The sequence below is a fragment of the Schistocerca gregaria genome, chromosome 1 (assembly GCF_023897955.1).
Source record: "Schistocerca gregaria isolate iqSchGreg1 chromosome 1, iqSchGreg1.2, whole genome shotgun sequence".
Lineage (NCBI taxonomy): Eukaryota > Metazoa > Arthropoda > Insecta > Orthoptera > Acrididae > Schistocerca > Schistocerca gregaria.
Window position 1 is genome coordinate 791,148,276 of NC_064920.1, and position 15,316 is coordinate 791,163,591.

At 43.9% G+C, this 15,316-nt stretch overlaps 1 protein-coding gene across 2 annotated transcripts in view; it reads right to left on the bottom strand.

Annotated features, from left to right (window-relative positions):
- Positions 1–15,316, bottom strand: part of LOC126269699 (transcriptional regulator ERG homolog) — a 291,748-nt gene that overhangs the window by 98,531 nt on the left and 177,901 nt on the right. For both annotated transcript variants that reach the window (XM_049974012.1, XM_049974011.1), the window contains one exon: positions 230–277. In XM_049974012.1, the coding sequence (XP_049829969.1) occupies positions 230–277 (48 nt within the window). The remainder of the gene's footprint in view (positions 1–229; positions 278–15,316) is intronic.

The window sequence follows — 15,316 nt, forward strand, 5'->3', positions numbered from 1 at the left end:
ACTGCTAGAAGTTCCTTCTAATACCCAAAACGTGGAAGAAGTGAGTCTCATGTCAGATGCTTGCTTAAAAATTGGACACTGTGCCCTGGGCACAATATTTTGCTGATTACATGCACCTTTGGGTCGTAGAACCTAACCCACACACCTTCTACGCTTCGCAAAATTTTCATTCCTTACATCTGCATGAAGAGATGGAACTGATAGTTGTGTTAACATTAAACTGACTTACCTGAACTGGCGAGGCGGCTGCTTGTGGGCCCGAACATCTGATACGGGTCTGCAAAAGAAGGAGACAGTAGCTATTAGTGCCTCATTAGAGTTAAACATGATACGTGCTAAAGTTCAGTGAATCTGAGAAAAATTTTAGTTTGATTAGTTAAATTTTCCTCATCAAGTTGTTCATAGACACAAGTTAAAACTGTATACCACAACTGAGACTCGAACTCTGACCCCTGCGTTTAACAGGCAGTGATGTTCTCTCTTTGAATAGTATCACATGTAAGCCCTCACAGAGCTGCCTCCACGAAGCTCTGTTTTGGGCAGGGTAACTTGCTTGCTCCAAGCCAGTTCCGGCTAGACTCTTAATTTAAGCCTGCCGATGTGGCCGAGCGGTTCTACGCCCTTCAGTATGAAACCGCGCGACCGCTACGCCGCAGGTTCGAATCCTGCCTCGGGCATGGATGTGTGTGATATCCTTGGGTTAGTTAGGTTTGAGCAGTTCTAAGTTCTAGGGGACTGATGACTTCAGGTGTTAAGTCCCAGAGCGTTCAGAGCCATTTAGTCTATCCGCCTCAGTGGTGCGATGTGAGGTCTGTTGTCATTATGGCAATCTGCAACTATCACTTTGGTCTTTGTGTAGTTGATTTCAAGACCTTGTTCTCTGTTTGGTTCGGTAAACTTTCGCCTGATGGTTTCCATTTGATGCTCATCTGTTGCAATTATTAGCGTCATCTGCATACCTGAGATGTTAATTTTTCTGCCATTTACAACGATGCTCTCATGCCAGTTCTCGAGAACCACCCCGACAACGTTTTCATCAAATGCACTGAACAATACTGGACAGGAATGCAACATTGTCTCACGCTAGCATTGGTAGAAAAAATGTCTCTTGCTTTTCCTCTACCTCCAGCCTTTCATATCTATCTATGAATCCCATTCAGAACTGTTATTTATGTGTAATTTTACGGCTGTAAATTGTTCAAATGCCTCTGAGCACTATGGGACTGAACTTCTGAGGTCATCAGTCCCCTGGAATTTAGAACTACTTAAACCTAACTAACCTAAGGACATCACACACATCCGTGCCCGAGGCAGGATTCGAACCTGCGACCGTAGCCGTCGCGCTGTTCGAGACTGTAGCGCCTAGAACTGCTCGGCCTTTACCGCTGTAGCCAATATGATTACTGTACTTTTAAGTTTGTAACATTTCACCTGATTGTATAAACAAGAATGAAACTTAAGCTGTTTTAACATTTCACCTGCTAGTATAAACACGTTTAACCTATTTTAAGCCGCGCGCGATTAGCCAAGCGGTCTTAGGCGCTGCAGTCATGGACTGTGCGGCTGATCCCGGCGGAGGTTCGAGTCCTCCCTTGGGTATGGGTGTGTGTGTTTGTCCTTAGTATAATTTAGGTTAAGTAGTGTGTAAGCTTAGGGACTGATGACGTTAGCAGTTAAGTCCCATAAGATTTCACATACATTTGAACTTTTAACCTATATTAACTTGTCAAAATCAAATTTATATACTACCTGCAGTATTTATTCCAACGCATCTATTCTACACCTCAAAACAAACACCTCGAAATCCTTAAAAAAGTAATTCTGTAATAATGTTGTTACGATGTATATTCCTTATACTTTGCGATAATGTTTTCTCTTCTGCTATACGACCCTTGCACCCAATAGTTTCCAGACATGATAGTTGTTTACAAAGTATTACAGTATACGTGTGATGTGTTACGACAGCGAAAGGAATCTGTGACCACTTATCTTGTGTTTACCGTTAGATATACGTATAATTTTTTGTCAAAAGAAACCCAAAACCATGTTCTAAAACAGTGTTTTTTTTTTTTTTTTTTTTTTTTTTTACATTAGGCAGTGCCACAATTTCCTCCAAACAATCATAACACAACAAACACGCAAATGTCATACTAAGAAATGTAAATCCACCTGATGATGGAGGTTTAAACCTTTTAAAACGCGCCGTGGAGATAAATAAACAGTGACTGGTAACAGTAAACTTGTTGTTTTATTTAATCTGCACTTATACCTGGTACACCCTGTATAGATTAGGAACAGTAGAGGGCTTAGGCGAACGCCAGACATCAGTTCCGTCAGCTACCGGCATTTACTGCAAATTTTGACCTTTCTGACAGGAATTCACGAATGCAGTAGCACGACTAAGACGATACTCCATAACTGCGCAATTTGACTAGAATTCACTTGTGCGGAACGGTGACAAAAGCCTTCTAGAATCCTAAAAATGTGGCATCGACTTGAGAACCGCTATCGATAGTACTCGTTACTTAGTGCGAACGAAGAGTTAGTTTTGTTTCACAAGTACGATATACAGGGTGGTCCATTGATAGTGAGCGAGCCAAATATATAATGAAATAAGCATCAAACGAGAAAACTAGCTTGAAGGGGGAAACCAGATGGCGCTATGGTTGGCCCGATAGATGGTGGTGCCGTGGGTCAAACGGATATCAACTGCGTTTTTTTTTTTTTTTAAACAGGAACCCCCATTTTTTATTACATATTCGTGTAGCACGTAAAGAAATATGAATCTTTTAGTTGGACCACTTTTTTCGCTTTATGATAGATGGCGCTGTAATAGCCACAAGCGTATAAGTATGTGGTATCACGTAACATTACTCCAGTGCGGGCGGTATTTGCTTCGTGATACATTACCCGTGTTAAAATGGTCCGTTTACGAACTGAGGAAAAGGTCGATGTATGGCAGTTCTGATCAAAATGCCCAACGGGCTGGACACTTACGTTATTTAATGGAACAGGAAGTGTTCAGCCACATGTAAAACGTCAATCACGACCTGCAACAAATGATGATGCCCAAGTAGGTGTTTTAGATGATGTCGCGACTAATCCGCACATCAGTAGCAGACAGATTGTTCGAGAATCGGGAATCTCAAAAAAGTCGGTGTTGAGAATGCTACATCAACATCGACTGCACCCGTACGATATTTCTATGCACCAGGAATTGCATGGTGACGACTCTGAACGTTGTGAACAGTTCTGTCACTGGGCACAAGAGAAATAACGGGACGATGACAGATTTTTTGCACGCGTTCTATTTAGCAACGAAGCGTCATTCACCAGCAGCGGTAACGTAAACCGGCATAATATGCGCTATTGGACAACGGAAAATCCACGATGGCCGCGACAAGTGGAACATCAGCGATGTTGGCTTATTAATGTACGGTGCGGCATTACGGGAGGAAGGATAATTGGCCCCCATTTTATCGATGGCAGTCTAAATGGTGCAATGTATTCTGATTTCCACGTAATGTTCTACTGATGTTACTACAAGATGTTTCACTGCATCACAGAATGGCGATGTAGTTCCAACATGATGGATGTCCGGCACATAGCTCGCCTGCGGTTGGAGCGGTATTGAATGGCATATTTCATGACAGGTGGATTGGTCGTCGAAGCATGGCCCGCACGTTCACCGGATCTGACGTCCCCGGATTTCTTTCTGTGGGGAAAAGCTGAAGGATATTTGCTATCGTGATCCACCGACAACGCCTGACAACATGTGTTAGCGCAATGTCAATGCATGTGGGAATATTACGGAAGGCGAACTACTCGCTGTTGAGAGGAATGACGTTACACGTCTTGCCAATGCATTGCGGTTGACGGACACCATTTTGAGCATTTATTGTATTAATTCACAGGAAATCACGCTGTAACAGCATGCGTTCTCAGAAATGGTAAGTTCTCAAAGGTACATGTATCACATTGGAAGAACCGAAATAAAATGTTCAAACGTACTTACGTTCTGTAGTTTAACTTAAAAAACCTACCTGTTACCAACTGTTCGTCTAAAAATGTGAGCCATATGTTTGTGACTATTACAGCGCCATCTATCACAAAGCGATAAACGTTGTGCAAGTAAAACATTCATATTTCTTTACGTACTACACGAATATGTAATAAAAAATTGGGGTTCCTATTTTAAAAAAACGCAGTTGATATCCGTTTGACCTACGGCAGCGCCATCTAGCGGGCCAACCATAGCGCTATCTGGTTGCCCCCTTCAAGCTAGGCATCTTTTTTTCGTTTGGCGCTTATTTCGTGAGATATTTGGCCCGGTCACGATCAATGGGCCACTCTGTATACGAAACCGTTATTGTGTTTCTGACGGCTGAATAAACATTTCAAACTCAGTGATTACGTGTGTGTGTGTGTGTGTGTGTGTGTGTGTGTGTGTGTGTGAAAGTGTAAGTGGGTGTCCGGCAGCTGGTGGCCCACGTACGCGGAGCTCATATGTGGTTGCGGCGAGCGGGCGGGCGGAAGGCGGGCGACAGCCAGTGTCTCCCCACGTCAGACGCACGCGTCGTCGGCAAACACGCAGAGTGCCGCCTCCGTATGCTAAGCGAGCCAACAGCGGCACGGCTGCGAGCGTCACGTCGCCTTACTCGACACGCGGAGACGCGGCCTCCGAAAAATACTCCAGCGTTCTGCCTTCCAATTTTCCAGACAAGTGTATTGGTGCTTCGTTGAATTTGCGGCAGGACGCAAACTTTCTCTGAACACAGAAAGATGGTCCTGTGCTAGTGTTCGTCGCTCTAACAATGGATTAACAGTATGTGTACATACGCTGGTCTTACGGCAGATAAACGTTTATCGTAACTGTGAGAGTGATCAAGCGGGATAGACACAAAAAAGTAATCTGCGATGAGATAAAAAATAAAGAATAAGGAATGCTGTTAGCGCTGGACTGGAAAAAAAAAAACGTTAAACAGTTACAATTTTTAACTTTAAAAATGTATCACCGAGCGTTTAAATTCACACAAGTGCGTCACATCTCCAAAATTAGGTAAGTTTGTCTTTGTGGTGTCAACGCCAGACACCACACTTGCTAGGTGGTAGCCTTTAAATCGGCCGCGGTTCGTTAGTATACGTCGGACCCGCGTGTCGCCACTATCAGTGATTGAGACCGAGCGCCGCCACACAGCAGGTCTAGTCTAGAGAGACTCCCTAGCACTCCCACAGTTGTACAGCCGACTTTGCTAGCGATGGTTCACTGGCTACATACCCTCTCATTTGCACAGACGACAGTTTAGCATGGCCTTCATCTGCGTCATTTGCTACGACCTAGCAAGGCGCCATATTCTTCAAGAATGTATTCTGAACTGATAATACTGTGAATCATGTACCGTCAAGAGCGACGTTCATCATAAATGGATTTAAGATAAGTATCGAACTAATTACGTCCGCTTTCTGAATTCTAATTCCTTGTCATGTTCCAGACCTCACGTCAGTATAGTTCTTCCCTCCTCACGCGACCCTGTGTGAGCTAAAACGCGTGCATTTCGGTCTCCTCTAATACCACGGTGTTGGCTCTTCTGCCAACACAACAGTCTTCATTAACATTTAGACACTCATCAGCCAAAACATTACGACAGTCTCATTAATGGCGTGTTGGTCCACCTCTGGAGAGCAGCATAGCAGTGATTGTGCTTCCCATGGATCCCAGAAGTACTTGGTACGTGTCCGGAAGTAACTGACATCAGATGTCTATACACGCGTCACGCGATTTCTTTGAAATACGCTTAGTGGTTTTTTGGCACGTTGCTGGCTTCTGATAGCGCCAGATAATTATCCTCTGGTTCAGATTAGGAGAATTTTATGGCCAAGATGTCAACATCAGTTCACTATCATGCAACTCAAAGCACTGCAGTACTATTCTGGCCTTGTGATACGCACAGTTGTTCTGCTGGAAGATGCAATGCCGCCTGGGGAAGACAGCAAGCATGAAGACGAGCGTCATCCGCAATATATATAAATGACCCAGTAGGTAGTGTCGGATGATGCTGTAGTATACAGGGAAGTTGCAGCATTACAAAATTGTAGCGAACTGCAGGAAGATCTGCAGCGGATAGGCACTTGGTGTAGGGAGTAGCAACTGACCCTTAACATAGACAAATGTAATGTATTGCGAATACATAGAAAGAAGGATCCTTTATTGTATGATTATATGATAGCGGAACAAACACGGGTAGCAGTTACTTCTGTTAAATATCTGGGAGTATGCGTGCGGAACGATTTGAAGTGGAATGATCATATAAAATTAATTGTTGGTAAGGCGGGTACCAGGTTGAGATTCATTGGGAGAGTCCTTAGAAAATGTAGCCCATCAACAAGGGAAGTGGCTTACAAAACACTCGTTCGACCTATACTTGAGTATGGCTCATCAGTGTGGGATCCGTACCAGATTGGGTTAACGGAGGAGATAGAGAAGGTCCAAAGAAGAGCGGCGCGTTTCGTCACAGGGTTATTTGGTAACCGTGATAGCGTTACGGAGATGTTTAGCAAACTCAAGTGGCAGACTCTGCAAGAGAGGCGCTCTGCATCGCGGTGTAGCTTGCCCGCCAGGTTTCGAGAGGGTGCGTTTCTGGATGAAGTATCGAATATATTGCTTCCCCCTACTTATACCTCCCGTGGAGATCACGAATGTAAAATTAGAGAGATTCGAGCGCGCACGGGGGCTTTCAGATAGTCGTTCTTCCCGCGAACCATACGCGACTGGAACAGAAAAGGGAGGTAATGACAGTGGCACGTGAAATGCCCTCCGCCACACACCGTTGGGTGGCTTGCGGAGTATGAATGTAGATGTAGAACAGTGTTCACGTAATACACTTCAGCTCTCATGAAAGCCCATGAGAATGTCCCGTAGCGCGGTGCGTGGTTCGTCTGGATGACGGAGCAACCAGACTCGATCATCGACTTGATGTAACAAGAAAGGTGTATAAGTTTAATTTAAGTGAAAAAAAGTATAATCCGTTTCGTGACCGCAGAGTTTTAAAATAATACAGCATAATCGCCACAATCTTCTCGATTTCTACGCTTGTTTGCATGGCAATCTTCCACAGCAGCTGCTGAAATCAGTTTATTATTGGCTTCTCGTCTTGAGCTTATTGCAGTTTAATTAAAGAGAATGGTGTGATTCTCTTTAATTAAATTGTAGTAAGCTCAAGACGGAAAACCAATAATAACTGATTTTGACAGCTGCTGCGGAAGATGGCGATGCAAACAAACGTATTATGGACACCTTGTCATGCATTTCCAAATGAAGTTTGGAAGGTTACATCTCAATCTGCATGGTGAAATTCTCTTTAATTAAATAGCAGTAAGCTCAAGGTGAAAACCAATAGTAACTGATTTTTTTATCTCTATTTTTTCCATTAGTCTTGAAACTATCTATCTATTCTAGAGATGTTGAACATGTAACAGGCACATGCGAGTGCAGAATTAGAAAGTATTCATTTCCATTCTAGTGTCACTTCGTGACCGCCATATTGGAGGCTGGCGGCATTCTAAGTGTGAAAATCTTTGCTCGGCATGCTTCGACAGCTAGATGTGACATTCAGTTTAGTTACAGATTCTTTAATTTTTCGGATGGAGTGTGCGGATAGGCGGAATATTGTCAGTACGTATTTAGACGAATTTTAGAGCTTCAGTGTTGCACGCTATATGATCAAAAGCATCCGGACACTACAGTGTGAAGCAAAAATTGACCACCAGAGGTGAACCTACCTGTATAAAAAGAGGCGGGCATTATAATGTTGTCAAGAGAAAAGCAGTAAGAGTTGAACAGTTCGATAAGGAAAACTCATCGACTTCGAATGTGGATTGTTCATAGGATGTCACCGAGTAACAGCTCCATCAAGGACATTTCAACCTAAAATTTTGTACATGGCTGCACGTTCAAAGACCGTGAATAGTTATAATTGAAAGATAAACAGCCCTCGGTCACTATTTTTAACGAATTAACCGGGTTTCAACACTGCTAGGAGTGTCTTCCTCAGACTTTAAATCAAAGAATGGTCAATATTCCATAAAATAGTCACAGAATTGTGACTAAAAACTTATGATAGATGATTCCGTACTTACACTCTGTCATATGTTTTTAGTCATAATTCTGTGACCATGTTATAGAATATAGACCATCCTTTGATTTAAATTCTACGGAAGACACTCCTAGCAGTGTTGAAGCCCAGTTAATTCGTTAAAAATAGTGACCGAGGGCTGTTTTTCTTTCAATTGTAACATTTCAACCTCTCTAAAACTGCCCAAGTCGACTGTCGGATACGTGAAGGGGAAACACGAAGGAAGAACCGCAGCTAAGGGACCGTCAGGCATTGCGGAGGATGGTTGTAAAACATAGCATGAAATTAAGGAAAGGAATCGCTCGGGAGTTCCAAAGTGCTATCAGCAGAGCTGCTAGCACAATCATTGCGCGTAGAGGGATAAAAAGAAGGGGCTTCATTGGTTGGGAAGCTCCTCACAAGCCACATACTTATGTTGTGAGTGCCAAACGATGCTTGAGATGATGAAAACAGCGGCGCCACTGGACGGTGAATGTGTGAAAACGAGAGACTGGAAGTGATGGATTACTCTACACCCTTTGCAAGACGCGGAAGACTTTGACTTCGGCAAATGACTGGAGAACATTACCTGTCATCACGTGTAGGGCGAGGAGTGAAGTACTGAGGAGGTGGTGCGTTTTTCGTGGTTGAGATGTGGTCCTCCCATTACTTTTAAGAAACCGCTAAATGTGATTGGATTCGAACACATTTTCAGCACTGTGTACCGCGGTCAATAGAGGAACTGTTGGGAGACAATGATTGTATCAGCGTGACAATGCACCGTGTTAAGAAGCAGCACCTGTGATGCAGTTGTTAGTAGACAATACGATTTCTGAAATGGTCGGGCGTATCCAGAGTCTAAAGTTGAGTCCAGTGGAACACCTCTGGAAAGGGTTCGAACGTCAACTCCGTTCCAGACCTCAGCGTCCGGCATCATTTTATTCTCTGGTTTCGGCTCCCATTCCTCAACAGAAATTCAGGTACCTCATTGAAAACGTCCCCAGCAGAGTTCAAGCCATCACAAAAGCTAAGGGTGGGGATACTCAGTACTTACGTCGACTAACAGGTGTCCGGATACGTTTGATCAGATATTATATTTCGTGCTGGTAAGAATAGTTTTTCCAAAAACTTTTAATCAGGCTCATTAAAAGCAATGTTTTACCGAAGCTGAATGATAAGCACGGCAATAAATACCATTCATAGTACAGGGCGAGTCAAAAAGGATTTCATAATGATACATAAATTAATTGAGATAACTAAGAGAGAATCAGTACATGTGTCATTTTGTAGCATACAACCTCAAGTTTGATTCACGTAGTGTATCAGTAGCCATTCCGATAGCAGAAGCGCCGGCATATTGGACAGCTAAAATACCTACTTTCATTAGTGCGAAGCGTGCTCGTTGTGTGTGTTGCTTTCGTGAAACGAACTCTGAAACAATTGTTCTGCGTAAGCAGTATATGGGGCAGGAAAAATTCACATCCAAATCTGCAACACATTCGTGACAGCCCCAAAGTTAATGCGTTTCGTGCCCTTAGAAAATTTCTGGACAAAACTATCACTGGTATTGCGTATCTGGATATACTTGAAAACTTTTCAATTTCACATATCTATGAAGATGACCGAGATGAGATGGATTACTACCCGCAAGATGGTGCACCACATCGTTTCCTCACGGAAGTTCGAGATGCCCTCGACAATCGCTTCCCCAGGTCGGTGGATTGGCTGTGAGAGGGCCAATCGCATGGCTACCTCGCTTCCCAGACTTGACACCACTGGATTTATTTCTTTTGGATTTCATTAAAGATCGTGTGTATGTTCCTAACCTAACGAACAATTTAGCCGACTTGAAAAATCGAATCTATGCTGCCGATGCACAAGTTAAGCCCGATTTTCTGGAATGAGTGTGCGAAGCAATTGATAACCGGTGGAATGTTTGTAGCATCACAAAGGGTAGTCACATCGAATCAAAATGGCATTTGACGCTTCTATGTGAAACTTGAGGTTGTTTTCCACAAAATGACACATGCGAGTCAGTATGCCACTACCGTAAGCTATCTCAATGCATCTCTATACCATACCAAAGATGTAAAGTCCGTTTCGTCTCTGTACTAGCGCTCGGGGCGGGCTTATGAGAGCAATACAAGGTATTGGCGCTGACGTCGTTAGGTGTGTGGTGACGACGCAGAGGAGCACGTGTGATTGTCGGGTATCGGCGGGCGCTGGGTGGTGGTCCGCGGCCATCAGTCTCGGCGACACAAAGGGCGGCCGGGCCGTCAGCGCCGCCTCCGCCGCCCCCGCCGCCCCCGCCGCCTCCCGTTGATTAACGAGCCCGCCACGCGCCGCCAGTCGACACCGGCACACGCGCGCCAAAACACACACGCCGGGGGCCCGGCAGGCACCACTGACAGCGGAGCGGGCTGCCGCTGTCCAACTTGCCATCCCTCACATCATATTCACAAACACGAGATTTACTTGTCTTTCAGTGCTGTGAAACAGTGAGGAGACGCTGCCACATCGAAAATCACTACTGAGTGTTTCACTTCGATGGTAATAACTACGAAGTACTCTGGTGAGCTACTCTTGCGTATGCGGAGTATCCACGCAATGTAACAGCCATGGCTGTATACATTAGACTGTTTTTTTCCTGATCTTTTAAGAGTTGTGGCCTTTTGTAATTCCAAAGATAACAACTGGACGAAGAGAGTCAATCCAAACAAAAGAAATATTTAATGAAGAGTAATAAAATTTCGGGAACACATTTTTGTAGGTATCATATTTAAGTGATTAACGTTGCAGGTACACGGGTACATGTAAGCGGAGGAAAAGCCATTGCAATGATAAAATACTGGTACATTAATAACCGGCGTGACCGCTAGGAAGTTGAATGCAAGCATGAAAACGTGCATGCATTATGTTGTACAGATCCCGGATGTCAGTTTGTGGGATGGAATTCCGTGCCTGTTGCACTTGCTCGGTCAATACAGAGACGGTTAATACTGGTTGCGGACAGCGCTGGAGCTGTCGTCGGATGATGCCCCAGATGTGCTCCACTGAAGACGGGTCTGGTGATCGAGTAAGCCAAGCTTACATGCCGACACTCTGTAGAGAATCTTAGGTTACAACAGCGGTAAGTGGGCGAGCGTTATCCTGTCAGAAAACATCCTATGGAATGTTGTTCATGGATGGCAGCACAAGAGATCGAATCACCAGAGTGACGTTCAAATTTGCAGTCAGGGTGCGTGGGAGAACCACGAGAGTACTCCTGTTGTCATACGAGTTGCTCATGGCTCCAGTGTAGGTCTAGTGTCTCAAGGACGCAGACAACTTGGTTACAGGCCCTCAACTGGCCTCCTCCTAACCACCACAGGGGCATCACTGGCACGGAGGGAGAACCAGCTTTTATCAGTAAATACAAGTTTTTCACCCAGCCCGCCAGTAAGCTCTAGCTTGACACCACTGAAGTCGCAAATGGCGGTAATTTGGGGCCATTGGAATGCTCTCTACAGGGCGTCTGGCTCGGAGCTGCCCTTCAAGTAAGCGATCGGTGACATTCGTTGTGTGGTTGTGGTGCCAACTGATGCTCTAATTGCTCCTGTACTCAGGACGATGCGCCAATCACGATAGTCTTTCCTCACAGTAGTGCCACCTGGCGGTCTGGACCTGGTCTTCTTGCGACAGTGGCTTCCTGTGACCACCGCTGCCATCAATCATGACAGTGGCTACATTCCTGCCAAGTCTTTCTGCAACATCGCGAAAGGAAAGGAATATCCTTCTACACCACCTCGTTCAAAGGCATTCTTGACTCACATCAATGTACTACGTCCAGTCTCAAAGGAAACTAACGCTCAAGACCGTTACAGAGTGTATTTAAGGCAAACCTGCATTCTTATATTGGCTCTACTAGTGCCACTCTTATGTGATTGGCAAGAAATCTGAATAGACGTCATGTTTCGTTTATCTCGCAAAACTCTTTCTTGGTGATCAGAGTTTTTTCTGTCAGTGTTGAAGAAACTATGATTTTTAATATAACCACGGGTTTGGTGTGGGGCGGCGGTGGGGTGGGTAGACTGCTGTGGCCTGTTGCGAGGTTGTGAACCACTGGGGGCTACGGCAGGACAAAGCCTCTGTCGTTTCTAGGTCCCCGGTTTAATACACAATACATGCACAATGATTTTTAATGGTATTTAAGACCTATTCAGTGTTGGGGTACGGTGATGATTTTCTTATTGTTAGATGGGAATGAGTTTTCTCGCGACTGCTCTGAGTAAAACATTCTCGAACTTCTTGAGCGTCAATTCTGGGTAAAATATCAAGCTTTCGGCGATTATCACCATCGTCTTTGTCAGGAGCTACTGAAACTTTATAGATATTATTTTATATTATAATATTTCGTTCATTGCAATACCTTTAACCGCCGCAGCCCCATTCAAATCACTCTGCTATAGCACGTCTTTCGCTATCTTCTCCATCATTTTCGAAGAACAAGATTGTTAGCCGATGCGTGCCTGAAAAATTCCCATTTTTCTTTGCCAGCTTGCAGGTGACGTCCAGACTGAAACGTTACGTCGTTACGAATAAACAATCTAGCAATTTTGGCCAGCTGAACAATTACTCTGTGCACTAATTCGTATTTTATAGCAATTTCCGATGAAGTATCAACTAGCGGCATGTCCATTGGTTTTGAGGGCGTCACACACACACACACACACACACACACACACACACACACACACACACACACACACACAGTACGAGACGAAATGTCGGGCATAAAACTCCCAGTTGACCACGGCGTAATTTGCAGAAAACGGATATATCATCGAGGATATAAATATTTTATTTGTGAGGGGCAGCATTGCACTGTTAGTGTAGAATGAGATTCAATACGAAAATTAGTATCATTAAGCCTGAGAGTAGAACCGCCAAGCTGCGCAGTGGTTAAGGTCTTGGAGTCAAAATTCGTCTGGAACGGTTCCACTAGGCGGGAAGGTTCTGTTTTTCTGAATCGATTAAGATAAACACGGAAAGGTTGGTTTGAAAACGACTTGTGCAATCTAAGCCCATGCTACGCCGATAATTGCCTCATCGTCACATGTAAAACATTAAAAATTTTTAATAGTTGCCGATGCTCCAATTTAAGACGAATGTACTGATGTGGGTAGCTCGTGACACAGTCATCCTGTCATCCGCGGATATTATCTCCTCCGAAGCGTACGAACCATCTCGGCCAAGGCCGCACAATTAGATGCTACACTCTATTATATTCCGGTGCGGCAAAATACGACATATAACCTCTGTCAACTATCCCGGGTATCAAGAAACTACCACCCAGACACCCTCTCGCCGCTGTCCTCAAAGGCACTGCTTGGAAATACTTCAGGGTTGCACTTGTCGACGCCACCCTAGTGTTGAATTCCATGTAGCACGATGGGATTCTCTACATACATCTTTCACGTGTCATAAGAAATAAACTGCTTTTAGGAGATACTGTTTGATTGACGACTGGTTTGGTAGGAACTAATATTCTCCGGTCGACATAAAAATATTTTACAATAAAAACGGTGTTACAGGTAGTAAAACGTCATATCCAAGTTAACACTTTAAAATTTCGATCAACATCTTCTGTACTTCTGCTATGTGTTATCCAGATCACATAAGCACATAGATCTGTCACAGCTGTACGACGCACATCAACGAGTCTGACTTTTACAGAATTTTCAAGCAAACTGGAAATGCTACTTCCTACCAGAGCTAGTCGTCAATAAATCTTTATTCAGTTTAAAGCGATAACGTGAACTTTCTTTTTAAAATACTATCAGAGCTCTAAGACACGTTTCTCAAGAAAAAAACAAAACAAAAAGAAATGTTTTCTGTGCGACATGAGTTTCTTCAAGTTCTTTCTGGGAGGAGGCTCTTCCACGTTACAACACAGAAGAATGTTTGCAAACGCGATGACTTTAGTCGGCGAGCATCAATCGTCGGTGCTCGGCCCACTGCTGTCTGTTTAGCACTCAGTAATTCTGCAGAATTGGCATAAAGGAAGGCAACGGAAAAGAAGAAGCTATGAAACTCAGCGATATGTGGACAGTGTCGCTACAGAATCGATGAGAAGTTTTTATGTTTGACGTATTGTAATCGACAGTTATATTTTATCCTTGACAAGGTTTATCTCTGCTCTCGCGTGAAATCTAGACCACGCCCACTTTCCACGGTATTTAGGCCGTTCTTCGACGTCCAGTCTCAGCACAACCAGGAGCACCTCCGAAGATGTCCAACGCAGTTTTGTACGAAACGTCAGGGATAGAAGAGTTCCATGGACAACGGCCATGCAATCCGGAAGAATTCTCGGCAGCTGACCCATGAGTATATTTCATACTTCACTCCTCACTATTTAATCAGCGTAACCTCGTCCTTTATTTAAAAATTGTGCAGCCTATTGGTAAAATCTGAACCTTCGGGTCTCCATTGTACTTACTCTCTTCAACTTATTTTCGGTTTCGTCGAAGTCAATCTCAATTTCTTTACCATTAGGCTATGCGAGCACGCTCAATAGTCAGAGCCAAACTTCGATTCGTCGTCAACCATGTGGCTGCACCCTGCACTCTTACATCCATTACATATATTCCAGTAAAATGTAGATATGAAAATCGCTTGCCCCTTTCGGCAGATACATACCAAATTTCAGTGCCGTGTTGTTCAGAAGGACGATGCAATGTATGCAATCATATCTGAAGGAACAGGCACTGCTACGGCTACAGCTCTTATACAGTATATGAAATTATACATAGTTGCAAATATGGACAACCACCAGCTGTATAAAGGAATAACGAGAACAAAAACTTGTGGCAGACCGGGACGCGAATCGGGATTTCGAACTTATCGCTAGGGGTCGACTTGCTATTAGGCTCTCCGAGTACGTACGACTCAGGGCGAAACCAAAGTTCCGTATATCGTCAACCATATGTCCACAACTTGCACTCGTACATCCGTTATGTTAATTCTTGTACAGTGGAGACAAATTAACTACAAGTCGCTTGGTGTAAACTGTAAGTTAATGCTGATGTGTATATTTATTTCGAATAACCGATATTTCTATTCTTCTGATAAGTTATTTATTTAGGTGACAGTTTAAATTTGATTTAATTTCGTCATTAATATCCCTAACTTACATCAAAGAATTCGCTTTTCGATAGCAAAGATAA